Genomic DNA, 26,396 nt, shown 5'->3' with positions numbered 1-26,396 from the left:
TGAATGAGTGAAGGGCTGAATGCGTCTTTCAGCGTATGAGTGGGAGGGTCTCAGCCTTCTCCATCTTCAGCCCCGCCCCATGCCCACCTTCTCCGCCCCACCGCCCCGCCCCGCCCCGCCCCAGGCCCCTGCGCTAGCCTCACCAGCTCGTCGTCCAGGTCGTGCGCCACCTGGTGCAACTCCTTGGAGGCCAGCAGCAAGCGGCGACGCTCCTGCAACGGCTCGAGCAGGCGCACCAGGCGCTCGCCCACCGCGTTCTGCCGCTCACCCACCAGCTCCTTGCTCGCCGGCTCCAGCGGCAGCGCCGCCGTCTGCGCCTGCAGCTCTCCCACCTCGCGGTACCACTCCTCCACCTGCGACTCCATGGACTGTGGGGACAGAGGCAGGGTCAATGGGCCCCACCCGCCCTCCTGATCCTGCTGTGGCTCTCCAGTACCCTTATGGTGACAGCCAGACCCCTCACCGCGGCCCACCCTTCCACTCTCTCCTTGTTCAGTCCCCTCCAGGAGCGATGCGCTCCGCATGAACCTGCATCACACTAAGCTAGTCCCTGCCTCGGAGCCTTTGCCTTTGCTGTTTCCTCTGCCAGGCATGCTCTTCCTTGTCAATCAGATTTCAGCTGGAGTATTACCTTCTTAAAGAGGCTTACCTGACCCCGGAACTAAAGTGGTCCATTAATTCACTAATTCCCAGAACAACCCTTCAAGATTGGTAGTCTCCCTGTTTTACAGAGGAGGAAACCAAGGCCAAGAGAAGTTAAAGAATTTGTCCAAAGAGTCAACTTTCCAAAATTATTACCATCAAATATAGTAATAATTTTTTGTTAACGCTTTTTTTTTTTTTGAGATGGAGTCTCGCTCTGTTGCCCAGGCTGGAGTGCAATGGCGTAATCTTGGCTCACTGCAACCTTCACCTCCTGGCCTCAAGCGATTCTCCCGCCTCAGCCTCCTGAGTAGCTGGGATTACAGGCACCCGCCATCATGCCCGGCTAATTTTTGTATTTTTGTAGAGATGGGGTTTCACCATATTGGCCAGGCTGGTCTTGAACTCCTGACCTCAGGTGATCCGTCCACCTTGGCCTCCCAAAGTGCTGGGATTACAGGGGTGAGCCACGGCACCCAGCTGAATTTTTTTTTTTTTTTTTGGAGACGGATGAACAAATCAGCCTGGGTGCTGTGTCATCCAGGCTGGAGTGCAGTGGGCAACCTCAGCTCACTGCAACCTCCACCTCCCAGGTTCAAGTGATTCTCGTGCCTTGACCTCCCAAGTAGCTGGGACTACAGGCACCTGACACCATGCCTTGCTAAATTTTTTTTGTATTTTTAGTAGAGATGGGGTTTCACCATGTTGGTCAGGCTGGTCTCAAACTCATAACCTCAAGTGATCTGCCCATCTTGGCCTCCCAAAGTGCTGGGATTACTGGATAAAAAAATTTGATAGTAAGAAATTATCAAAAATAAATACAAAGCTATAGTAATTTGGATGGCTGCTGTGTCATAGGAATAGACAGAAAGTGCAAAAGCAGACCCAAATACACAGGAAAATCCATGGGTTTCATAGGTGCCAATTCAAATCCCCAAGGGAAAGATGGATTATTTAATGAATGGTCATGGGCCAATGGCTAACCAATTTAGCTGGATCCTTTCCTTGCTGTTTGTACTGAAAACAATTCCAGATGGATTAAAGACCTAAACAGAGTAAGTAAATCCATAAGGCACTAAAAGAAAACCTGGGCAAATGCTTTTATAATGTTGGGATGGAGAAAAATCTTCCCAAGCATAAAAAACATAAAGGGAAAGATTTATAATTTGATCACATAAAAATACTTCTGCATCAGCCAACAGACATATGAAAAAATGCTCACCATCACTGGTCATCAGATAAATGCAAATCAAAACCACAATGAGATATCATCTCACACCAGTTAGAATAGCGATCATTAAAAAGTCAGGAAACAACAGATGCTGGAGAGGATGTGGAGAAACAGGAACACTTTTACACTGTTGGTGGGAACGTAAACTGGTTCAACCATTGGGGAAGACAGTGTGGCGATTCCTCAAGGATCTAGAACCAGAAATACCATTTGACCCAGTGATCGCATTACTGGGTATATACCCAAAGGATTATAAATCATGCTACTATAAAGACACATGCACACGTATGTTTATTGTGGCACTATTCACATTAGCAAAGACTTGGAACCAACCCAAATGTCCATCAATGAATGATAGACTGGATTAAGAAAATGTGGCACATATACACCATGGAATACTATGCAGCCATAAAGAAGGATGAGTTCATGTCCTTTTTAGGGACATGGGTGAAGCTGGAAACCATCATTCTGAGCAAACTATCGCAAGGACAGAAAACCAAACACCACACGTTCTCACTCATAGGTGGGAGCTGAACAATGAGAACACTTGGACACAGGGCAGGGAACATCACACACCGGGGCCTGTCATGGGGTGGGGGGAGGGGGGAGGGATATCATTAAGAGAAATATCTAATGTAAATGACGAGTTAATGGGTGCAGCACACCAACATGGCACATGAATTCCTATGTAACAAACCTGCACGTTGTGCACATGTACCCTAGAATTTAAAGTATAATTTAAAAAATAATTAAAAAATACTTCTGCATCAACCAAAATTTCATAGAGTTAGAAGGCAAATGACAAACTGTAAAAATTGATATGTATCAGTGCAAGGAACTAGTTTAACAATCAAAGAATTTCCCTCCATCCTGCTTCGTCTTCACAGTGCTTACCACCATCAGACAACTCTTTTGATTTGTGTGTGTGTGTTTTGTTTTTTGACAGGGTCTTGCTCTGTCATCCAGGTTGGCATGCAGTAGCGAGATAATAGCTCTCTGCAGCCTTGAACTCCTGGGCTCAAGGGATCCTCTTGCCTCAGCCTCCCAAGTAGCTAGGACTACAAGCACACACCACCATGCCCAGCTCATTTTTGAAATTTGTCATAAAGATGGGGTCTTGCTATGTTGCCCAGGCTGGTCTTGAACTCCTGGACTCAAACTATTCTCACGTTGGCCTTCCAAAGTGCTGGGATTACAGGTTTGAGCCACTGCACTCAGGTACTTTTGTATTTTTATTGGTCCCTTGCTTCCAGAATGTGACCCACATGATGGGAGGGGCTGTGTCACACTCACTGCTATATTCTTGAAAGCCTAGAACAATTTTTGGTACACAATAGGCCTCCAGTTATGATTTGTTCAATGCATACATGAATGACATCAGCAAAAAAAAAGGACTGCCCAAAAAGAGAAATGGGCATCAGATGTGAACAGGCAACAGACAAAACAAGCTTATGAAAAGATGCCCAGTCTTATCAATAAGCTGGAAAATAGAAATTAAAACAAGACTTCCTTTTCTTTTTTCTTTTCTTTCTTTCTTTTTTTTTTTTTTTTTTTTTGAGATGGAGTTTCGCTCTTTTTGCCCAGGCTGGAGTGCAATGGCATGATCTCGGCTCACTGCAACCTCTGCCTCCTCAGTTCAAGTGATTCTCCTGCCTCAGCCTCCCGAGTAGCTGGGATCACAGGCACACATCACCACACCCGGTTAATTTTGATTTTTTTTTTTTTTTTTGAGGCAGAGTCTCGCTCTTTTGCCCAGGCTGGAGTGCAATGGTGCTATCTTGGCTCACTGCAAGCTCCAAGCTCTGCCTCCTGGGTTCACGGCATTCTCCTGCCTCAGCCTCCCAAGTAGCTGGGACTACAGGTGCCCACCACCACGCCTGACTAATTTTTTTTGTATTTTTAGTAGAGATGGGGTTTCACCATGTTAGCCAGGATGGTCTCGATCTCCTGACCTTGTGATCTGCCTGCCTTGGCCTCCCAAAGTGCTGGGATTACAGGCGTGAGCCACCACACCTGGCCAATTTTGAATTTTTAATAGAGATGGGGTTTCACCATGTTGGCCAGGCTAGTCTTGAACTCTTGACTACAGGTGATCCACCCACCTCGGCCTCCCAAAGTGCTGGGATTACAGGAGTGAGCCACTGCGCCTGGCCAAGGCATTCTTTTCTACACATCAGGTTGGCAAAAATGTAAAACACTTATAGTATCTAATGCTGGCAAAGATGTTGGGAGATGGGCACACTCAGCCACTGTCAGTGGTGGCATAAACTAGTAGAGCCTTTTTGGAAGGCAATTTGGCAGGTCTTTACATCAAAATGCAAAATATGCATCTGCTTGACCCAGCACTTGCATTTCTAGTAATATAACTAAAGAAATACTGTCATAGGCCAAGTGCAGTGGCTCACACCTGTAATCCCAGCACTTTGGGAGGCCAAGGCAGGCAGATCACAAGGTCAGGAGTTTGAGACCAGCCTGGCCAACATGGTGAAACCCCGTCTCTACTAAAAATACAAAAATTAGCTAGGCGTGGTGATGCATGCCTGTAATCCCAGCTACTTGGGAGGCTGAGGCAGGAGAATTGCTTGAACTTGGGAGGTGGAGGTTGCAGTGAGCCGAGATCACGTCGCTGCAATTCAGCCTGGGTGACACAGCAAGACTCCATCCTGAAAAAAAAAATTTAAATAATAATAATAATAATATTTTTTAAGAAAAAAAAGAAATACTGGCACAGATGCACAAAGTTGTAGTATCACAGCAGAGCTTATAATGGGAAAAAACTGGAAGCAACCTCAATGCCCATCAAGAGAGAAACGGTTAAGTCAGGTGCAGCAGCTCATGCCTGTAATCCCAGCTACTTAGGAGGTTGAGGTGGGAGAAATGCTTGAGCCCAGGAGTTTGAGACCAGCCTGGGCAACACAGCTAGACCCCCTCTCTTAAAAAAAAAAAAAAAAAAAAAGAGTAAAATGGTGAAACAAATCCAGACCAGTATGGAATAATAGCCAAGTGTTACTGTTAAGAAGAAAAAGCATGCTGGGTGCGGTGGCTCACGCCTGTAATCCTAGCACTCTGGGAGGCCAAGGCGAGTGGATCACCTGAAGTCAGGAGTTTGAGACCTGCCTGGCCAACATGGTGAAACCCCATCTCTACTAAAAATACAAAAAATTAGCCAGGCGTGATGGCAGACACCTGTAATCCCAGCTACTCGGGAGCCTGAGGCAGGAGAATCACTTGAACCTGGGAGGCAGAGGTTGCAGTGAGCCGAGATCATGCCACTGCACTCCAGCCCGGGCAACAAAAGCAAAACTCCATCTCAAAAAAAAAAAAAAAAAAAGCCGGGCACAATGGCTCACGTCTGTAATCCCAGCACTTTGGAAGGCTGAGGCGGGCGGATCACGAGGTCAAGAGATAGACACCATCCTGGCCAACATGGTGAAACCCGGTCTCTACTAAAAATACAAAAAATTAGCCGGGCATGGTGGCAGGCACCTGTTATCCCAGCTACTTGGGAGGCTGAGGCAGGAGAATTGCTTGAACGTGGGAGGCGGAGGTTGCAGTGAGCTGAGATCGCGCCATTGCGCTCCAGCTTGGGCAAAAAGAGCGAAACTCAGTCTCAACAACAAACAAACAAACAAAAAAGAAGCAGCAGCAGCAGCAATTTAGAACCTACCTATGAATATAAATTTATAGTGGATTGCACATGCATAAAAATTCCCTGGAGTAAACAAGAAGTTCATAACAGATGGTACTTACTGGGGGAGGGGATGAGAACTTAATGAATGGGGAACAGGGATGAAGGGGATAATTTTCCCATGGGATTTCCCTAGAGGTTTTGATGTCTTCACCATGAAAATTTATTTATTCAAAAATTGAAATTAAACATGAAAAGCAAATAATATAAAAACATTAAACATCCATATAGGTATACTTGTAAATGCACAGAAAGAGGTCTAGATGGATGCACACCAAATAACTGAGGCTCTCTTTGGGATGTGGGATTGGGAGGCAGATCGGAGTGAGACTTTATATTTTACTGAAGACTGCTCGGTTAGTAAAATATTTTCCCAAAAGAATATATTCATATATTACCCTTGTAATTCTAAACAGATGGAGGAAAGCTAGAGAAGAAAACAAAATAACAATTAAAAAATTAAGTGGTAGCAGATTACCACAAATGACTGCAAAACAAAACCCCAAACTCAAGAACCAAGCCAAGACTTCTTGATTCAAGGTTCTGTAGTGCAGAGTTGTTGGTTTTGCCTGCCCAAAATCCATCCTCTCCTTCCAAATACATCAAAACTCACTCTCAGGTCCTGAGCTTCCTGAAGGGCAAATGAAACCTAGAGAGTCATGGGTAATCACATGACCCAAGTGGGGCCAATCAGAACACTGAAAACACCCTGGTCATAAAGATTGGGTCAGATATGAGCACGTAACCTTAGATGGGCCAATGAAAACTCTTCCCACTTTTTCTTTTTTGGTAGAGGTGGGGTCTCGCTGTGTTGGCCAGGCTGGTCTCCAACTCCTGGCCTCAAGCAATCCTCCCATCTTGGCCTCCTAAAGTGTGGGATTACAGGTGTGAGCCACTGTGCCCGGCCACTCTCCCCATTTTTGCCAGGAAAATGTGTGTGCACAGAAGAGATGCTCTCTTTCCCATGGGCTTCCTAAGTTGGGAGGAGGTAGGCTGGGCATCCTGGGGTCATCCTGCCAACATCAGGGACTCCCTGACCATGAGGCCAACACAGAAGAAAGCGGTGCTCAGAAATGAAGACAAGGAGATTTGTGAAGACGTAATTTGAGTTACTGATCACTCCACCCCTCAGACCCCGAGCCAGCACCCTCACAAATTGAAGACATAATTTGTGAATTATGAAGACATAATTAGCCGAGATTGCGCCACTGCACTCCAGCCTGGGCAACAGAGTGAGACTCTGTCTCAAAAAACAAACAAAAAAAAAAAAAAAAAAAGGAAAGAAAGAAAGGATGGGGTCCCTTGAGTCCCAATAAGGCAAGGACTGGGACTGTATAGTCCCTGAATGTGCACTCCTCTCCTAGGCCATGCTGAGCTGGATACAAAAACATGGGACAGAGAAGCAGAACAGGGGGAGGAGGGTGTTTCCTTGGCCAGAGAAAGAGCTTTGCTTAGGGTGGGGGTGGGCCTGGAAAAAGTGTGGGGTCCCCAGGGACAGAGCCTGGCAGCTGCAAAGCCTCTAGTGCATTTTCTCATCTGGCAGGAGACCAGTCCCCCACCTCTCCAAGCAGGAGCCTGTGGCTGAGGCCAACCAGCTGGCCAGGTCCCTGAGGGCTGGGGAGCCAGGACTTGAGACTCCACCATCTGGCTTCTTGGCCAGGAAGCACAGCTTGGCGACAGGCCCCGAGAGAGGATTCTGGGTCATGTGGCCAGGACCTGGGAGGTGGGGTCCCAGAGAGCCTGCTGCAGCAGCGGGTGTGGTGCGGGATGAGGGAGAGGACACAAGGAGGACATGAGGAACAAGGGAAGGAGGCAGAGACAGAGAAGTCAAATAAAAACAGACAGAGAGACTGGGGTGGTGGCTCACGCCTGTAATCCCAGAACTTTGGGAGGCCAAGGTAGGCAGATCACCTGAGGTCAGGAGTTCAAGACCAACCTGGCCAACATGGTGAAACCCCATCTCCACTAAAAATACAAAAATTAGCCGGGCGTGGTGGCTCACGCCTGTAATCACAACTACTTGGGAGGCTGAGGCAGGAGAATCGCTTGAATCCGGGAGGCGGAGGTTGCAGCGAGCTGAGGCTGTGCCATTGCACTCCAGCCTGGGTGACAGAGTGAGATTCCATCTCAAAAAGAAAAAAAAAAAAAATTAGCCAGGCATGGTGGCGGGTGCCTGTAATCCCAGCTACTCGGGAGGCTGGGGAATCGCTTGAACCTGGGAGGCGGAGATTGCAGTGAGCCAAGATTGCGCCACTGCACTCCAGCCTGGGTGACAGAGTAAGATTCTGTCTCAAAATAAATAAATAAAGAGACAGAGAGAAGGGAGTGAGAGAGTAGGACAGAGAGGGACACAAAGGGAAGAGAGAGACACAGAGATGGCGACGGGAGGACAGGAGAGAGGCTGAGGGGGACAGATCGCTCACACACTGCACACCACTACACCCCTCAGACCCTGAGCCAGTACCTCCCTCAGCCCAGCCTGGCCCCAGTGCCCTAAGGGTGGATGGGACACCCAGGAAACGTGCCAGGCTGGATGGCAGCCGACCCCTCTCCTGTGTATGCCCCAGGGGACAGCAGGGCCTTGGCAGGTCCCTTCCCCAGTAGCAGCTCCTGAGGGGCAGCTGGGCTCCGTCTGGGTGCCATGGCCCACACAGTCACTTCCTGCCTCGGGCTCCCTCTGCTGGGAAAAGGGCCCAGGAGTCTCGTGCTGGAGCCTGCCTCTGGCACCCATCACTGTGTGACCCCAGGGCCACTACCTTGTCTCCTCTGGGCTTCAGCCCCTCCGTTGAACAATGGGGACCCCCATATCATGGTTTGCTGGGCTTGGTTGAGACTGAACCCCCTACAGGGAGGGAAGAGCTAACTCTGTACTCTGGCTAAAGCAGGAGGCCCCAACTCCTTCCTCTAAAACCTAAATAGTACAAAAGAAGGTCAAAGATGATCAAGCTCGCCAGCAGCATTGGAAAAAAATACAAATACACACACTGCAGTGAGATACCACTTCCCAGCCATCAGACTGAGAAAGATCTAAAATGTCTGACAAAACCAAGTGTTGACAAGGACGAGAGGAAACAGGAGCTCACGTGTACTGCTGGGGAGAGAGTGAGCAGCCACAGAAGGACCTGGGCAGGCAATCTGGCAAAAGCAAGTGAGCTAAAGATGGTTCTAACTTTTAACACTATATAAATATTTCATTTACCACCTCCAAATTACTTTTTTTTTTTTTTTTGAGATGGGGGTCTCACTCTGTCGACCAGATTGGAGTGCAGTGACATGATCACAGCTCACTGCAGCTTCAACCTCCTGGGCTCAAGTGATCCTCCCACTTCAGCCTTCTGAGTAGCTGGGAACACAGGCATGTGAATCTCGCTGTGTTGCCCAGGCTGGTCTGGAACACCTGGGCTCAAGCGATCCTCCTGCCTTGGCCTCACAAAGTGCTGGGATTACAGGCATGAGCCACTGTGCCCAACCATCCATGTTGCTTTTTTAAAATGTGTTTTGGGGCCAGGTGCAGTGGCTCACACGAATAATCCCAGCACTTTGAGGGGCTAAGGCAGGAGGACTGTTTGAGCCCAGGAGTTTGTGACCAGCCTGGGTAACATAGTGAGACCCCATCTATCAAAAAATAAAAATAAATTAAAATTAAAAAGCAGCATGGAGAGGGGTAAATGCCCCAAATGGAATATGAACAAAAACAAATGAAGTAACCGTGTATCACATAAGTAACAACCAAAGCGAAGGTGAAACAACTAGCTTTTGAAAACAGTAGAGTGATGGTGATACGCTCTCAGTTTTATGACAGTTAAAATTAAAGACTGGCCAGGCACGGTGGTTCACGCCTATTATCCCAGCACTTTGGGAGGCTGAGGCGGGAGGATCACTTGAGATCAGGAGTTTGGGACCAGCCTGGACAACATGGCGAAACCCCATCTCTACTAAAAATACAAAAATTAGCCGGGTATGGTGGCGGGTGCCTGTAGTCCCAGCTACTCGGGAGGCTGAGGCAGGAGAATCGCTTGAACCCAGGAGGCAGAGGGTTGCAGTGAGCCGAGATTGTGCCACTGCACTCCAGCCTGGGTGATAAGAGCAAAACTTGGTCTAAAAAAAAAAAAAATTAAAGACCTGTGAATAAATACTGAATCTTAGATTTGTTCGGTCAGCAGTTCTGAAACCACTTAATGCATTATGTCTTTTCACCTTCACAATGTCCTTATGAGGTCAGAAATATCATTATGCCCATTTTACTGAAGAAGAAAATGAGGCACAGCCAGGCGCGGTGGCTCATGCCTGTAATCCCAGCACTTTGGGAGGCGGAGGTGGGTGGATCACTTGAGGTCAGGAGTTTGAGACCAGCCTGGCCAACATGGTGAAACCCCGTCTCTACTAAAAATACAAAAATTAGCCAGGCGTGGTGGCAGGTGCCTGTAATCCCAGCTACTCAGGACGCTGAGGCAGGAGAATCACTTGAAGCCAGGAGGCGGAGGTTGCAGTGAGCCGAGATCATGCCACTGCACTCCAGCCTGGGCAACAGAGTGAGACTCCCTCTTAAAAAAAGAAAAAGAAACTGAAGCACGGAGAGAAAAGTAACCTCCTTGGGCTATCCAGGTGATGAGGCACAGAGCCAGGGCTTGACCCAGGCACCCAGCGCCAGCATCCATGCCCTTCACTGAGATGCTCTGCTGCTTCCCACACTCCTGCTATCCACCAGGGGGTGAGCATGGAGGTCCTTCCCATTGCAAGGAGAAGGCATCCGAGGCTCACAGGGAGAGACAAAGGCAGCAAGTGGGAGAGCTGTGACTCAGAACCAGACCTGCTGGAGTCCCAAGTCTGTGCCTTCAGCCACTGCAAAACACTGCTGGGGAAGAATTAGTAATCACTGCAAGATAATTATGAATCCTAGCAATAGGCTGGGGCAGTGGCTCACGCCTGGAATCCCAGCACTTTGGGAGGCCAAGGTGGGTGGATGCTTCAGCCCGGGATCTTGAGACCCATAGTCCAAGCTTCTTCACCCTGCCCTGTGCAGGACTGACCTGCATGGACCAGCCCTCCTGTCCTCTGGCTTCCACGTGGGTTGGCCTCAAACATGGCTTATACTTTTCAGTGCAAAATGAAAACACAAGGTCCCTTGTTCAAATATTTATTAAGAATTTTATCCAGGGGCAGTGCTTCACCCCTGTAATCCCAGCACTTTGGGAGACTAACGTAGGAGAATCACTTGAGGCCAGGAGTTTGAGACCAGCCTGGGCAACACAGTGAGGCCCCCGTCTCTATAAAATACTACAAAAATTATCTGGGCGTGGTGGCACACGCCTGTAGTCCCAGCTACTCAGGAGGCTGAGGTGACAGGTTCACTTGAGTCCAGGAGTTCAAGGCTGCAGTGAGCCATGATCACGCCATTGCACTTCGGCCTGGGCGACAGAGGTAGAAACTGCCTCAAAAACAAAAAAATTCAAGACATCAATAGTAGGGCATTAAACCGAGCATGGAGCCCTGTGACACTGCACGGGCAAACACCCATGAAGCCAGCCCTGGTTGACAAAGGGAAGCCCAGAGGAAAGTGAGTCTGGGGTATTATCTCCCCAGTTCTTCCCTGCTATGGTGCCATGGTCTGGCTGCCATTCTTTCTTTCTTTCTTTTTTTTTTTTTTGAGACAGAGTCTCACTCTGTCACCCAGGCTGGAGTGCAGTGGTGCGATCTTGCCTCACTGCAACCTCTGCCTCCCAAGTTCAAGCGATTCTCATGCCCCAGCCTCCTGAATAGCTGGGATTACAGGCATGTGCCACCATGTTCGGCTAATTTTTGTATTTTTAGTAGAGATGGGGTTTTGCCATGTTGCCCAGGTTGGTCTTGAATTCCTGATCTCAGGTGAACCACCCGCCTTGGCCTCCCAAAGTGCTGGGATTACAGGCGTGAGCCACTGCGCCTGGCCATGGCTGCTGTTCTTGACTAAGAGTGCCAGCTCCTGTCTGGCAACTCTCCCCTTCCAAGTTCCAATAACTTTTCCTTCTCTGCCTTCTCTGGCTAGGGAGGAGCAAAAGCTCCCCTCCATGAGTCCCACAGCCCTATATGCTTCCTGCAGCTTCCCCGTTCTCCACTCACACCTTTGTCAAGAAACTCAAGTTTTCTGCAGGTGAGCCTGCCTTCTGTTTCTGGCTGGGACCCTGACAGTCAGATGCCCCTTTCTTGCAGGCTTACCACATCCTGGGCACTGTGCTAAGTGGCTCCTTTCTGTGCACATCCCCACCTGGCCCTGGGAGACCTGCACTGATGATAGAGTCCTATTTAAGAGGGAGGACAGAGGCTCAGGGAGGGACTAAAGGTGGTATTGAATAGCCACTTGGTAGCCATGTGACCTCTGTGAGCCACAGATCCTTTCTGTGCTGTGGTTTTCTGCTGGGTGGGGATAATAACAGGACCTCCCTCATGGGGCTGCTGGGGAGGAGAGAGGAGTTAACAGTGCCCAGCACATTGTGTACATCAGCAGTTCTCAAACTGTGGCCAAGGAACCCCTGGGGGATCCCTGAGATCTTTTCAAGGCATCTGCAAGGTTACAACTATTTTTATAAAAATACTAAGATGTTATTTGCCTTCACCATTCTCATTCTCTCTCCAGCATGCAGCAGTGTTTTTCAGAGACCTGATGACCTGTGCTAGTGAAATGGATTGAATACAGACACGGATGGGAGAAGCTAGCTTTCTTCTATTCTAGACATGAAAGAGAACTACAGTCTGGATGCCATGGCTCATGCCTGTAATCCCAGCACTTTGGGAGGCCAAGGCAGGCCGATCACCTGAGGCCACGAGTTTGAGACCAGCCTGGGCAACATGCTGAAACCCCATCTCTACTAAAAATACAAAAATTAGCCAGGCGTGGTGGCACAGGCCTGTAATCCCAGCTACTCCAGAGACTGAGGCAGGAGAATTGCTTGAACCCAGGAGGCAGAGGTTGCAGTGAGCTGAGATCAAGCCACTGCACTCCAGCCTAGGTGACAGAGCCAGACTCCGTTTTAATTTTTTTTTTTTAGTTTAATAAATAGAGATAAAGACTGGCCAACATAGTGAGATTCTGTCTCTTAAAAAAAAAATCGGTCAGGCATGGTGGTGTGGGTCTGTAGTCCCAGCTACTTGCGGGACTGAGGGAGGAGCATCACTTGAGCCCCAGAGGTTGAGGCTGCAGTGAGCCGCGATCGCACCACTGCACTCCAGCCTGCTGACAGAGCGAGATCCTGGCTCAAATAACTAAATAAAATAAAATAGAGACAGGCTGTTGCTCTGTTACCCAGGCTAGTCTCAAACTCCTAGGCTCAAGCAATCCTCCTGCCTCGGCCTCCCAAAGTGCTGGGATACAGGCATGAACCACTATGCCTGGCCTCGATTTTCATTTTTAATACAGTGAATGTCAATAGGTCTAACCCACACAGACAAAGCTTTCTAAGGATCTCAATGCGGTTTAAGAGTGTAAGGGGGGTCCTGGAGACCCAGACATTTGAGAACTGCTATTCTATATAAAGTAGTGACCTCATTGGCTGGGCACAGTGGCTCACACCTGTAATCCTAGTACTTTGGGAGGCCAAGGCGGGTGAATCACCTGTGGTCAGGAGTTCGAGACCAGCCTGGCCAACATGGTGAAACCCCATCTCTACTAAAAATAAAAAAATTAGCTGGGTGTGGTGGCACATGCCTGTAGTCCCAGCTACTCAGGAGGCTGAGGCAGGAGAACTGCTTGAACCTGGGAGGTAGAGGTTGCAGTGAGCAGACATTGCACCACCGCACTCCAGCCTGGGTGACAGAGCAAGACTCCAACGAAGGAAGCAAGGAAGGAAGGAAGGAAGGGAGGGAGGGGAAAAGAAAGAAAAGAAAAGAGAGGGGAAGGGGAGGGGTGCGGAGGGAAAAAGAACGAACTGACCTCATTGGCCATCACATTCAGATCTGTTTGTCTTTTTGTTCTTTTGCCTGTTCCCCCAACCAGAATGGGATCACCATGAAGGCAGTAACTTTTCATCCATTTTGCCCACTGCTATATCCCAACACCCAGAAAAGTGCCGGGCACGTAGTAGGTACCTAATTAATTTTTTTTTTTAATTTTTTGAGATGGAGTCTCGCTCTGTCTCCCAGGCTGGAGTGCAATGATGCAATCTCAGCTCACTGCAACCTCTGCCTCCCCGTTCAAGTGATTCTCCTGCCTCAGCCTCCTGAGTAGCTGGGATTACAGCCTCCTGAGTAGCTAGGATTACAGGCGTGCGCCACCATGCCCGGCTAATTTTTTGTGTGTGTTTTTAGTAGAGATGAGGTTTGACCACATTGGTCAGGCTGGTCTCGAACTGTTGACCTCGTGATCCGCCCGCCTCTGCCTCCCAAAGTGCTGAGGTTACAGGCGTGAGCCACCACACCCAGCTGGTACCTAATAATTATTTGCCACAGAGATGAATGAATACATACTAATCAGTGTCATTATGTATTTCTTACTAGCCTTTTTTTTTTTTGCCATACATTATGCCAAGCACTATATAACTACATAGGAAATATATCAAAAAGGAGGAGTGAAGAGTCAAGGGCACTGGATTGAAATCCAGGCTTTACTATTTGCTACTCTGGACAAGTAAGTTCACCTCTCACCTCCTGGAACCTCAGTTTCCCATCAGTCAGTCAGGCATTGTTCCTGACAGGTAAAAGCAGGAGTCACGTGGGCCAGATACCATGGCTCACACCTGTAATCCCAGCACTTTGGAAGGCTAAGGCGGGAGGGTTGCTTGAGCCCAAGAGTTTGAGACTACCCTAGGCAATATGGTGAGACCCTGTCTCTATAAAAAATTTAAAAAGATTATCCAGACGTGGTGGTATGCACTTGTGGTCTCAGCTACTTGGAAGGCTGAAGTGGGAGAATCACTTGAGCCCAAGAGTTTGAGGCTGCAATGGACTGAGATCAAGCCACTGTACTCCAGCTTGGGCGACAGAGTGAGTAACTATCTTGAAGAAAAAAACAAACAACAACATCAACAACAGCAACAAAAAAAGAAAATCAAAGGCAGGAGCCATTACTCCGTGGGAGGTGAGAAACAATGGCTATGTTCACCTCTGGTCATTCCACATGAACTGCTGTGTACCAAGCATGGAGCTGCCAAGCTGGGAGCAGATACAAAGCAGACGTTGCGTCTGTTCTCTAAGAGTGCCCTGTTTCATAAAGGAGACACTGGTTAGCTGTGTGTCCTTGGGCCAGGTGCCTTACTTTCTGTGCCTCAGTTTCCCCATTGGTAAAACAGGATAATAACAGTACCAATCTCCAGAAGTGGCTGGGAGGAGTTCAGTGAGTGCTTGGCCCAGAGACTGGTAGAGGAATGCTCAATGAATGTGATTGTTATTCCATGCAAAGCCATTCCCATACCCCTGGGCCTTGGTTTCTCCATCCAGGAAATGAGTGTCAGGGTCCTGTGAAACCTTTAGCATGCTAGTTATTTACCTACTGCTTTGTGGCTCTAGATCCTTCCTTTTCCCTTTGTACTCCATACCTTAGGGGGTGGTGGCTGCTTCCAACAGTTATTACTAGCTGGATTGCTTCAATATTCCCTTTCTCATCTTCTACAAGTTTGAAATAAATCCCCGTATTAAATCCCCTCCATTTGACATACCTTGGGTGGGGTTGGACCCTGACCTGGCCCCCATGTGGCATAGGGAGCCCTCATCTGAGCCAGGAAGACCATACCTGCAGCTTCTTGAGCTGACTGTTGACAGTGGCCAGGTCTCCTCCAGGGTCCACGTCTTGCAGCTGGCTCTCCATGTGAAGGAGCTTCTTGTCCAGCTCAGCAAAGCTCTGCACCAGCTGGTCTGCTTTGCTGGCCTCAAAGAGCTGCCGTGCCTTGGCCTGGGTGGTGCTCTCCAGCTCCGCCCAGCACTGGCGGATCTCGCCCAGCTTCTTCCGCACGGAGGCCGCCAGTTCGGGCTTCTCCTGCATCAGTTGCTGGCCCTCCTGCCCCAAGTGGGTGGATGGCAGGAGATGGAAAAGAAAGATAGATGGTGGGGAGAATCAGAGAAGTGTGGGAGAGTGACAGGACACAGGGAAAGATGTGAAAAGAGAATCAGAGGCAGGGAGTGGAAGACACATAGGGAGAGAGAGACATGAGGGGTGGAGGCAGAGATAGGCCCAGAAATGGAAGGAACCAAGGAAGAGAGACAAGAAGAGAGAGACAGACAGACAGAAGTGAGGGGAGGGAGACAGAGAGATAGAGGGAAAGACAGATGGACACAGAGACATGGGAAGGAGTCAGGGAGAGACAGTCACAGAGTGATCAACAGAGAGACAGGCATAGAAAATCAGAAACATGGGGAGAGGACCGTAAGAAAGACAAGGGTAGAGGGATAGACAGACAGGAAAGAAAGACAGAGGGAGCCAGAGAGGCAGGGAGAGAATGAACTTCCATTAAACTCAAAGTCAAGAAGACTGCCTTCGCCATATGCCACCATTCATGAAACATCAATGACCATTTAAGGGTTTAAGGCCGATGTGGGTGTCTCTGTGTGAGTCAGAAAAGTGTGTATATCCAGGGCTACAGGTCTAGGGGTTCAGCCAGAGGAGGGGGAAGTTCTGAGGGTTGAGGCTTGGAGCAAATATCTACCTCAGTCCCTCCAAGACTGAAGTCAAGGTTCTTAGTGGCCCAGAGCTACTTAGGTAACATTAAGTATTAAAAGTAACAAGACCACAGTAATTACAGCTCTTAGGTGCGTGGCCTTGTGTTAAGCACTTTATGTGCACAGAGCCCAGGAAGTAGCTATATTTATTATTTCCTTAATTTTATAGAAGAGCAAACTGAGGCTCCAAGAGGTTAACACAATTACCTAAGGCCCCACAGCTGGTAACAGGCATAGACACAGTTAGAACCCAGGGCTCTAAGAATCCAAAGTTTACTTTAACCCTGGGCTTCCCAGGGTCTGTCCCAGCCCATCTCCCCAACCTTCCATCTTAAATGCCCCAAATGGTATGGAAGGAACCTGGTAGAGGAGGTTATATTAAGAAGTGAAATATTTAACAAACAGTAGGATACAGGCACCATTCAGAAGAGATGCTGGCCACTTTACAGATGAGCAAATTGAGGCTCAAAGATGTTACATGAATCACTCAAAGCCACATAGCTAGGAGCAGATCTGGAGCTGATTTGAGTCAGTCCAGAGGTGTAAGACCAGCAGGATGGCAGCAGCGGGTGCAGCAGGTGAGACGTGGGCTCCCTGGAGGCCTCCTGCACCTGGCACAGGCAGAGGGGCCATCAGCTTCCTCACCCGCTCGATCTTCTCCAGCCACTCCTTATTCTGAGCCAGCTCGGCCATGAATGCCTGGTGCCGGAGCCATCTCTTATGCAGCTTGTGGCTGTCCTCCCGCGTGCCATCCCGCGCCATCAGCATCTTCTCATGGATCCAGCCATCCAGCTGTGCAGAACAGGGCAGGAGGGCTCAGCTGGTCCCCTCAACCTGCCACAGCCCCCCATCCCTTCAGGAAGTCCCAGGTTCAGGGCCTGGGCTGCTAGGGTGTATGGGTGGAAGGAATAGGAAAGGATGAAAAAACCTTTGCAAGTGAGGCCTTTATATTAGGGGTGGGTGCAGCTCAAGCTCTTTCCTGGATAGAGGATGGATGGAAGGGTCCCCAGAATGCCCAATCCTTTGCTCCTCTGTCCCCTGTCCTGAGGGAAGCCCTCCTCAACTCCCCACAAGCCCCCAAGGCAGGGCCAGTCAGCCCCTTAGACTTGGGGACAGATCACCCCCCCAAAACAAGCTCTCCAACCCAATTTAGCTAACTCCCAATTCATCCCCAGGACCACCCCTCCCATAGCAACACTTAGACACTTCATTCAATCTTAGCCACCCCCCAATAAGGACCAATTCAAGAGCCTCAACCCATTCCCAAGGGTATCAAATGAAGCCCCCATATCTAGCCCCAGTTCCTCCAGTATGGCCAGATAAACCCCCTAAGCAACCTCCCAATTAAAGCCAACTCTAGCTCTCTCTAAACTAACCCTCCAATCTGGAGTAGACCCATCCTCCATAATCAAGATCTAGCACCCCTAATGAGCCCACAGGGCTCCCCAATTCTAGCCCAGGGACTCTAAGACCATAGATCCCCAAACCATGACCAGTTCTAGCCCTCAACCAAAGCCAACCCCAGCCAAATGTGAAAAACAAAGCTGTGTTCTGGCTCTCCAAACCAGTCTACCCCAAAATCTAGCCACAGACTCTCCATCGTGGATCAGATCGGACCTCCCAAGCCCGGCCAGCACCCCCACCCCTACAACTAAAGCCAGTTCTAGTCCTCCTACCCACCAACAAAACCAGTCATCCAAAACGCAAGCACCAAGAGTGGGCCCCTCTCACGGCACTAGAGAGGATCAATCACAGGCTGCTTTTTGAGCCTCCCCCAGCCCCCTCCAGTAAAAAACCAGACTTATCCTCCAAGCCAGAACTTCCCCACTCATGACCAAACCTAGCACCTGAAACAGTTTGCTCCTCCCCTTTCTCCTCCCCACTCCAGTCACAAGATCCTCCCTCCTCCCTCCTGCAAAAAAAAAAAAAAAAAAAAAAAACAAACACTGGACTCCAGCTCCGCGGTCCCGGGAGGCAAATGCAGTCATAGCCAAGGACAAATCCCAGATCCCCAGCCGGCCAAACCCCAGCCCATGTCCCCTTAGCCTGTGCTCCCCAGGGGTCCAGGACAGCATCCCACTCCTTCATACACACACTAGAACCAAGTCCAGTGCTGAACCCCCCAACTCAATTCACAGGTTCCCGACGTGCAGGGAAGAGTCCAACGGCAACCACAGCCCGCAGTGAAAGCAGAGCCCTTAAAGAGATGGTACCCCATCCTCAAAGTAAAGCCCCCTCAAAAGTGATTCCTTCATGATGGAGGGCAAAACCAGACTATCCAACAACCCAGGAAAAGCCCCACAAAGTCAGAGCCCCCTAGACCCAGAGGAAATCCAAGGCCCCTCATCTTCCAAGGCAGAGCCCCCCAAAAGTGATTCACCTCCATCATCCAAGGCTGATACAGATCCTCCCAAAACAAGAAAGAAACCCCCCAAAAGGTTGAGAAACCCCCAACCCCAGGGCAAATCTTAGATGCCCCATTACCCGGAGAAGAGCCCCCCCTCGAAAGGCTGAGACGCCTTGAACCCTTAGGGCAAATCCGGATTACCCTAGAAGTGGTCTTAGAAGTCCCCCCGCTTCGCTCCCCTCCCTTGGGGGCCGGCCCCTCAGTCCCGCCCGCGCCAGCACCGCGGACAGCTCCCGGCGTCCTTGCCCCTCCCCCAGGGCGGGGGTCCGGGCGCCTGCCCGGCCCGCCCCCGCGCCGCCCCGCCCCTCCCTCCCGCGGCCACGGCGGGCGGGCACGCGCCCGAGCCCCCTCCCCTGTCTGCGTCCGCGGGGTGCGCGCCAACCCCCTCCCCTGGGCGCCCCCGAGACCTGAAGCGGCAGTGGCGTTGGCGGGGCGTCCCTGCAGCGGGCGGGCGGGTGCTCGCCCCTCAACTGCGACGGCAGCGGCAGCGGCGGCGAAGGCTGAGGCTCTGGCGGCCGCGCGCCCCCTCCCTCGCCCCCGCGCCGCGGCCGCGCGCCCGCCCGCGTGCGCCCCCTGCCTGCCTCCCTGCCCGCCTCTTTGCGGGGCCCCAGGTGGGGGTGCAGGAGGAACCACCACTCGCCCCAAGGCTTCGGGTGGGGGGCTTCTGCGCCATCTCAGATGATTGATTGCTACCTGATCCAGAACAATCTCATGAGGGATGGGGGGTGCTCCTGGACCAAATCTAATGCCGGGAGGGAGCGCCTGGGGCTTGGACTGCCTCACTATGGGAGTGGGGATTATGGTGAGGGGCTGGGTGGGGGCCTCCTGAACCATCTCTAATGGGAAGAAGCTCGGGCTCCTGGCCACCACATGTGGACAGAGGATATGGGAGGGCGACCTGGAACATCTCACAATCTCCAGTGGGGGCGAGGGGGAACAGGGGGTTCCTCCAGTGGCTCAAGTCCCGGCCTACCCCAGTTATGGGGGAGGAGGGCAGGGTATGGAGGCCCTTGTTTATTTCGTATGCGGAGAGAACAATCTCCCATGGGCGTTCAACATAGGGGGGAGGGTCGAATCATCTTTAATTGAGGCTGAGGGGTTTAGGGGTTAGACCTGGTTCCTGAACCAGCTTTGGTTGGAAGAAACTTAGGTACGGGGTGATGATGGAGGAGGGGATGATCCTGGGTCACACAGATGGAGGGGCTCAGGGCCAGGCCTATCTCTGTTTAGGGTTTAGGAAAATGTTTACTAGGCCATCTCTAATGTGGCCAAAGTCTAGAATCGTTTCTATGGAATGCAAGGGAAGGAGGGGAAGACAGCAGGTCTCCTGAACCGTCACTAATAAGGAAGGGGGCCTGGACCATCTCGGATTAGGGGAGATCGTCCCTAATGTGTGCAGATCATCCCTAAGGGAAGGGGCTTGATTCCTGAACACCTGTAAGGGGCGAGGGCTTGGTTCAGAGCCATCGCTGGCTGCAGGAGGGCACAGGGCCGCTGGCCCCCCCACGGCCCTCGGCCCTTATCCCCACCGCCCGCCCCGCCCCTCTCCTGGGGTAGAGCGATTCTCACAAATCTCAGGAGAGAAAGGTGAGATCAGCGCGCGTCCCCGCGGGACCCGTAGGCGCGGACACGCGCGGTTGCCAGGGGCGCCCGGGGCCCCTCCTTCGTTTCCCGGAGTCGGCGTGGGCGGGCAGGGACCTGCAGAGCATGCGCACTGAGACCCGGCTCCGCGCGCCCCCTGGCGGCTTAGAGCGAGCATCGCTCCGCGACCCACTTAGACGGGGCGTCCCCACCCCCACCTCGGCCGAGAAGCACTTCCCTCCCGACTAAAGGGGATGTCTCCGTCCCCAGCACACCTGGAGTTCCTACCTCGTGGCAGTCTCGAAGGAAGTGCTGCAGCTCAAGTTGGTCATGTAGCTTTTGCATCCATTGCTGGGCCCGTAACTGGTTTTCTTGGTTCCTGGGGATGGGGAGATAAGGGCTGGGGAAAGGCCCCGGGTTGGGGGGGCGGCGCTGGCAGTAGGACTGTGAGGGCATTGGGCTGGGTAGGGGAAGAAGGGCGTGGAAAATATGTAAAAGAGAGAGAGGAATTAGTGGGGCAAAGCCAGGGACGCAGGGACGGGGCTGAAGAAGGGCAGAGAGAGAGAGACAGACAGAGGAAGAGAAAGGGAGAGGCAGAGACAGGCACTTAGAAAGAAAGAGATATAGACGGAGAGAAAAAAAGGCAAGTCCAGAGAGAAAGATAACACAGAAGTAAAGACAGACATACCTAGGGACAAAAACAAAACAAAACAAACGAGAAAGTGAGAGGAGACACCAGAAAGAGAGCGAGAGAGAGAATAAAAAAAGATGAGAAAAGAGATGGAGCAAGGCAGAGCCAGAAAGATACTCAGGGAGCAGCAGACGACGAAAGAGAGGAGGCAGAGAGAGGGAAAGTGACAGGAGGAGTCCGGTCAGGGACAGCCCAGAGAGAGACAGGCAGAGGAGTGGCAAATGCCACCAGGAAAAGACAGCCCCACAGACGACAGACAGACCAAGGGGCCGCAGAGTTGGAGAGAGGGAAGAGAGCAGAGTGTGGGGAGAGATGACAGCAGAGTCACAGAGAAGCTGAAGTGGGCACTCCTGCAGGCAGAGCGAGGCCCTTGGCCTGACTGAACTGACCAGGCTGGACCCAGGCCGTACCACCCTGGAGCCGACTGGGACCATGGGCCCCGGGCAGTCTGGCCTCCTGCCCACAGTGCAAGGCAAAGTGCCCAAGAGGCCTGGTGGATGGGGCTGGGGCATCCCACATGGGCTCCCATGCATCCCTGTCCTGTTGCTATCTGTCTCCCCCAGGGAGAGAGAGAGAATGAGACTATCCTCCCAGGGTCTCCATGAGAGTCCTTAGAGTCCTTTTTTTTTTTGAGATGGAGTCTTGCTCCATCGCCCAGGCTGGAGTGCAGTGGCGTGATCTCGGCTCACTACAACCTCCACCCCCCAGGTTCAAGGGATTCTCCGGCCTCAGCCTCCCAACTAGCTGGGATTACAGGCGCCCACCACCAGGCCTGGCTAATTTTTGTATTTTTAGTAGAGACGGGTTTTCGCCATGTTGGCCAGGCTGGTCTCGAACTCCTGACCTCAAGTGATCCACCCGCCTTGGCCTCCCAAAGTGCTGGGATGGGAGTGAGCTCCTGCACTCAGCCAATCTCAGAGGCCTTTCTGACCTACCAGGCCCCACACCTCCACCTTTCCAAACTCTTATTCTCCTTGCACTCTTCCCCCTCACTCTGTGGTAACTGTACTGCCCTTCTCGCTGTGCCTTGAGCAAGCCTCAGGCCCTTGGCACTAGCTGTTCCCTCTGCTGGGAATGCTCCTTCCCCCAACATCTACTCAAAGATCACCTTCTTCGTGAGGTCCCTCCTGACCACTCCCCAACACTTTCTGGTTTTCTTCCCTTCTTTAATTTTCTCCTTAGCACTTAACGCAATCTAACACGTGCTATATGTTAGTTATTTATCTTGGGTGTCTCCCATGCTAGGATATATCATTTCCACGAGGGCAGGGATTTTTGTCTGTTTTGTTCATAGATGTGTCCCCAATGCTTAGAAAAAGGGCTTGGCATACAGTACACGCTCAACTTATATTTGTTAAATGAATGAATGCAAGAAACACAGTGGCAGAGAGAAAAAAGATGGGAGAAACAAAAGTACAGTATCTGTGAAAGACAGAGGCAGAAAAGACAGGGTTAGAGAGGTGCAGATGGAGGGAGAGAAAAACGGAGAGAAAAACAGAGAGGGAGCAGGAAACAGAGATACAGAAATAGATGGATAGATGGAAGCAAAGAGACAGAGTGTATAGGAGACAGTTGCAGAGACAGAACCAGAGAGAAGGAACAGGAAGGGCCTGAGACAAGCAAGTGAAGCACTGACTGCCTCCTGCCCAACTTAGCTTAGGAGCCAGGAAAGACAAAATGCCTCTGAAATTGAGCTGAAATCAATCTTTCCGGGCCTTCAGCAGCCAAACTGTCAAGCATCAGTCCTAGAGATGAGGAAGACCCTGAGTCTCCATGAGGGTGAAAGAACAACAGAGGAAGCCGGGCGCGATGGCTCATGCCTGTAATCCAAGCACTTTGGGGAGGCCAAAGTAGGAGGATTGCTTGAGCCCAGGAGTTTGAAACCACCCTGGGCAATATAGTGAGACTTCATCTCTACAAAAAAAGAATTAAAAATTAGCCAAGCAAGGTGGCACATGCTTTTAGTCCCAGCTACTCAGAAGGCTGAAGCAGGAGGATTGTTTGAGCCCAGGAGATTGAGGCTGCAGTGAGCAGTGATCGCACCACTGCACTCCAGCCTGGGCAACAAAGCAAGACCCTGTCTTTAAAAAAAAAAAAAAAGAAAAGAAAGCAACAGGGTTCAAATCCAGGCTGTGGCACTTCCTGGCCATGACTCTGGGCAAGTCAGTTTTCCCCTCTGAGCCTCACATGCAAAACGCAGATAAGAACAGCACCTAGCGGCCGGCACGGTGGCTCACGCCTGTAATCCCAGCACTTTGGGGAGCCGAGGCAGGTGGATCACTTGAAGTCAGGAGTTTGAGACCAGCCTGGCCAACATGGCAAAACCCTGTCTCTACCAAAAATACAAAAATTAGTTGGACATGGTGGCTCTTTCCTGTGATCCCAGTACTCAGGAGGCTGAAGCAGGAGAATAGCTTGAACCCTGGAGGCAGAGGTTGCAGTGAGGCGAGATCGCGCCACTACACTCCTGCCTGGGTGACAGAGCGAGACTCCATCTCAAAAAAAAAAAAAAAAAGAACAGCACCTCACACACAGGTTCCAGGTTGAGGGGCCAGGCAAGCTGAAGCTCTAAGTGACTTGCCCTGAATGTCACGGATTCAGGGGTGAAGCCAGGTCTAAGACCCCCAGGGCCCCAGTCCCCAGCTCTGTATGGCTCTGCCCCCTTGGCGGATGTGGAAACTCCTCCCACTCCTCCCACTCCTCCCACAGGGTGGGAAATGTGTCCCTAGACAAATAAATGACTGGGATGGTGGGAAGGTACAGAGATTAGTCCATCTCAATCCCTCTGTGTCCACACCTCACCCACCACAAGCCTGGGGCAAATGCTGCCTCTCCCACAGCGGCTTCACGTCTCCCATCCGGGCCCTGATCTTTCTGCCTGGGCTTCCTCCGTCCCAGCCCCGAGCATTCTGGGCCATCCTTGTCAGATAATGTTCGAGCTCTGTGAGGCAGGAATCATGTTCTGTCCTGGTCATTTCTGTGACCACACCCCCACTCCGTACAGAGCACGGGCTCAGTACATGTTTAATTGACTGGAGGATGAGTGAATAAACAATAGAGTGAAAGGAGCAATTAATGAATGACTGAAAAGTAATGAATGAATGAATCATGGAATGAACAGTCCCCCGGGCTCCTCCTCCTCGTTTTGCTGAGCCTGGCGTGCAGCAGGTGCTCAAGAAATGTGGAACAGGCCATGCTCAGTGGCTCACACCTATAGTCCAGCTACTCAGGAGGCTGAGGCAGGAGAGTTGGTTGAGCCCAGGAGTTCCAGGCTGCAGTGAGCTATGATTGCACCACTGCACTCCAGCCTGGGCAACAGAGTAAGATCCCTGTCTCAAAAAAAAAAAAAAAAAGGTGGAACAAAGGAAGGATCCAGGCCTGGATGGAAAAGGGGGCATTAAATGATGAGTTTGCATCCTCAAGAACAGAATTCCCATAAAAGTTTCCTTTAGAAGCATGCTGCCTTGCCCCAGATAAATCTAAGGAAAGGATGTCTGAGCCGTAAACAGAAAAGGGGTAGCGGTCCTGGGGCTGGGGGTGGCACAGTGAAGTGACCAGGGATGCTTTCTGTCAGGAGATGGGAAGACAGAAGGAGGGAGTACTGGGTCCCCTTCTGGCCTGGATCATGCCGGAGAGAGCCAGAGAGCCTGAGAGGAGAAATTTAGGGTCACCAGGAGGAGCAGAAACAGCTCTAATGACAGACAGAACTGGGTCTGGAAGACGAGAAAGGACTTCCCATGATGGCTGGAGGTGGTGGCGTTGTTTTGTTCAGTGCCTACCTACAATAGTGCCTGGCACACAGTACATGCTCAATAAATATCTTCGCTTGATTAGTGCAAGGACAGACAAGAGAGTGGTGGCAAGAGACAGATGGTGACAGAAGCAGAGAACAATGAGGTTCAAGAGATGAGAGAGACACAGAGACACGCGGACACTCACTTTGCATGCTTCCTAGAGTGGCTGGGGCCAGGAAGAGGTGCTTATGCAAAATATTTGACAACCAGCCTGGCAGGGGACACTGTCCCATCTGAAAAGCTGGAGCACACCTGTGCCTGGCCTCTAGCTGCTGGATCTGGGGAGGTCTGGGGGTTCCCAAGGAGGGTGCAGAAGAGCAGGATGGATAATGAGGCATCTAGGGAAGTAAGTTAACACATTTTTTTTTTTTGGAGGGGGGACAGAATCTTGCTGTGTCATCCAGGCTGGAGTGCAGTGGTATGATCACAGTTCATTGCTGCCTCAATCTCCCGGACTCAAACAGTCCTCCCATCTCAGCCTCAAGAGTAGCTGGGACTACAGGCACGCATCACCACGCCCAGCTTTTTTTTTTTTTAATTTTAGAGAAGGGGTCTCACTATGTTGCCCAGGCTGGTCTGGAACTCTTCGGCACAAGCAATCCTCCCGTCTCAGCCTACCGAAGTGCTGGGATTACAGGCATGAGTCACTGCACCCAGCCTAACATTTTAACAACAGGACCAGCTATCCCATGCTCAGGGCAGACTTGAGAAAGAAACCTTTCATTGTATATCCTTCTGTATCTTTTGGGTTGACAGCCTCAGGTTACCTTTTCACCATATATCCACTTAAGGCCAGGTGCAGTGGCTCATGCCGCTAATCACAGCACTTTGGGAGGCCAAGGCGGGTGGTCAAGAGTTCAAGACCAGTCTGGCCAACATGGTGAAACCGTGTCTCTACTAAAAATACAAAAATTAGCCGGGCGTGGTGGCTCATGCCTGTAGCCCCAGCTACTCGGGAGGCTGAGGCAGGAGAATCACTTGAACCTGGGAGGTGAGGGTTGCAGTGAGCCGAGATCGTGCCACTGCACTCCAGCCTGGGCAACACAGTGAGACCCCGTCTCAAAAAAAAAATCCACTTAAATCAAATCTAAGACAACATGGAATTAAATAGAAATAGGAAAGAGCCCCAGAGAAGCAGAAATCGTGATGAAAGGAGTGGGACCCTGGCCTCCCACACCACTCCCCTATGCTGGGCCCCATCTTCTGCCCCCTCCCTGGGGTGGATGGGTCTAGGGGACCTACTTCTCCAGCAGCCGGGTCACAGCCTCCTGAGCCTGCTCCCCGTAGATGTTGCCCTGCCTCAGCAGGCCCTCTGCAGCCTGCACGGCCACCTGCATCTTTTGCTGGCTCAGCTCCATGGTGGTGAGAAAGTCACGGTGCTGTTTCAAGGCCTCCTCCACCGATTCCACTGTGCCCGGGAGCTCCGCACCAGACAGCGCCATCTCCTGGGGAGGAGGGAGCGTGGTGCAAAGGTCAGCCTCATTCCATTCCAGGACCTGGGAGAGGCTGCCAGCCTGGCTTGCCACTATTCCCCGCAACCTTGCAAGCATAGAACATTCCAGTTGTGGTCCCACCTCGGGGCCGTTGCCCATGCTGGTGCTTCTGCCTGGGAGTCTGTCCCTCCAGATACCCCCATGGCTGGCTCCTTCACTTTCTTCAGGTCTCTGACCACCCTGCCAAATTGATCAACTCCCACCCCAGCCCTATCCCACTACCCTCCTGTATTATTTCTTTTTGGC

The 26,396-nt window shown here is 51.1% G+C and overlaps 1 protein-coding gene across 6 annotated transcripts in view; it reads right to left on the bottom strand.

The window, feature by feature from the left end:
• SPTBN4 (spectrin beta, non-erythrocytic 4) overlaps window positions 1–26,396 on the bottom strand; it is a 105,126-nt gene that overhangs the window by 25,970 nt on the left and 52,760 nt on the right. For 4 of the 6 annotated variants that reach the window (XM_055369439.2, XM_055369440.2, XM_063701344.1 and 1 more), the window contains 5 exons: window positions 25,900–26,102; window positions 20,461–20,551; window positions 16,830–16,976; window positions 15,262–15,525; window positions 144–368 (listed from right to left, as the gene is read on the bottom strand). In XM_055369439.2, the coding sequence (XP_055225414.1) occupies window positions 144–368; window positions 15,262–15,525; window positions 16,830–16,976; window positions 20,461–20,551; window positions 25,900–26,102 (930 nt within the window). Of the gene's footprint in view, window positions 1–143; window positions 369–15,261; window positions 15,526–16,829; window positions 16,977–18,732; window positions 18,832–18,998; window positions 19,141–20,460; window positions 20,552–25,899; window positions 26,103–26,396 lie in introns of those variants that run through there. The other 2 variants (XM_031004512.3, XM_055369441.2) reach the window with 2 other exon arrangements.

Source organism: Gorilla gorilla, chromosome 20, assembly GCF_029281585.2.
Source record: "Gorilla gorilla gorilla isolate KB3781 chromosome 20, NHGRI_mGorGor1-v2.1_pri, whole genome shotgun sequence".
Taxonomy (NCBI): Eukaryota; Metazoa; Chordata; class Mammalia; order Primates; family Hominidae; genus Gorilla; species Gorilla gorilla.
Note: the sequence above shows the minus strand (reverse complement) of the source record. Positions and strands in the feature narration are given on the sequence as shown.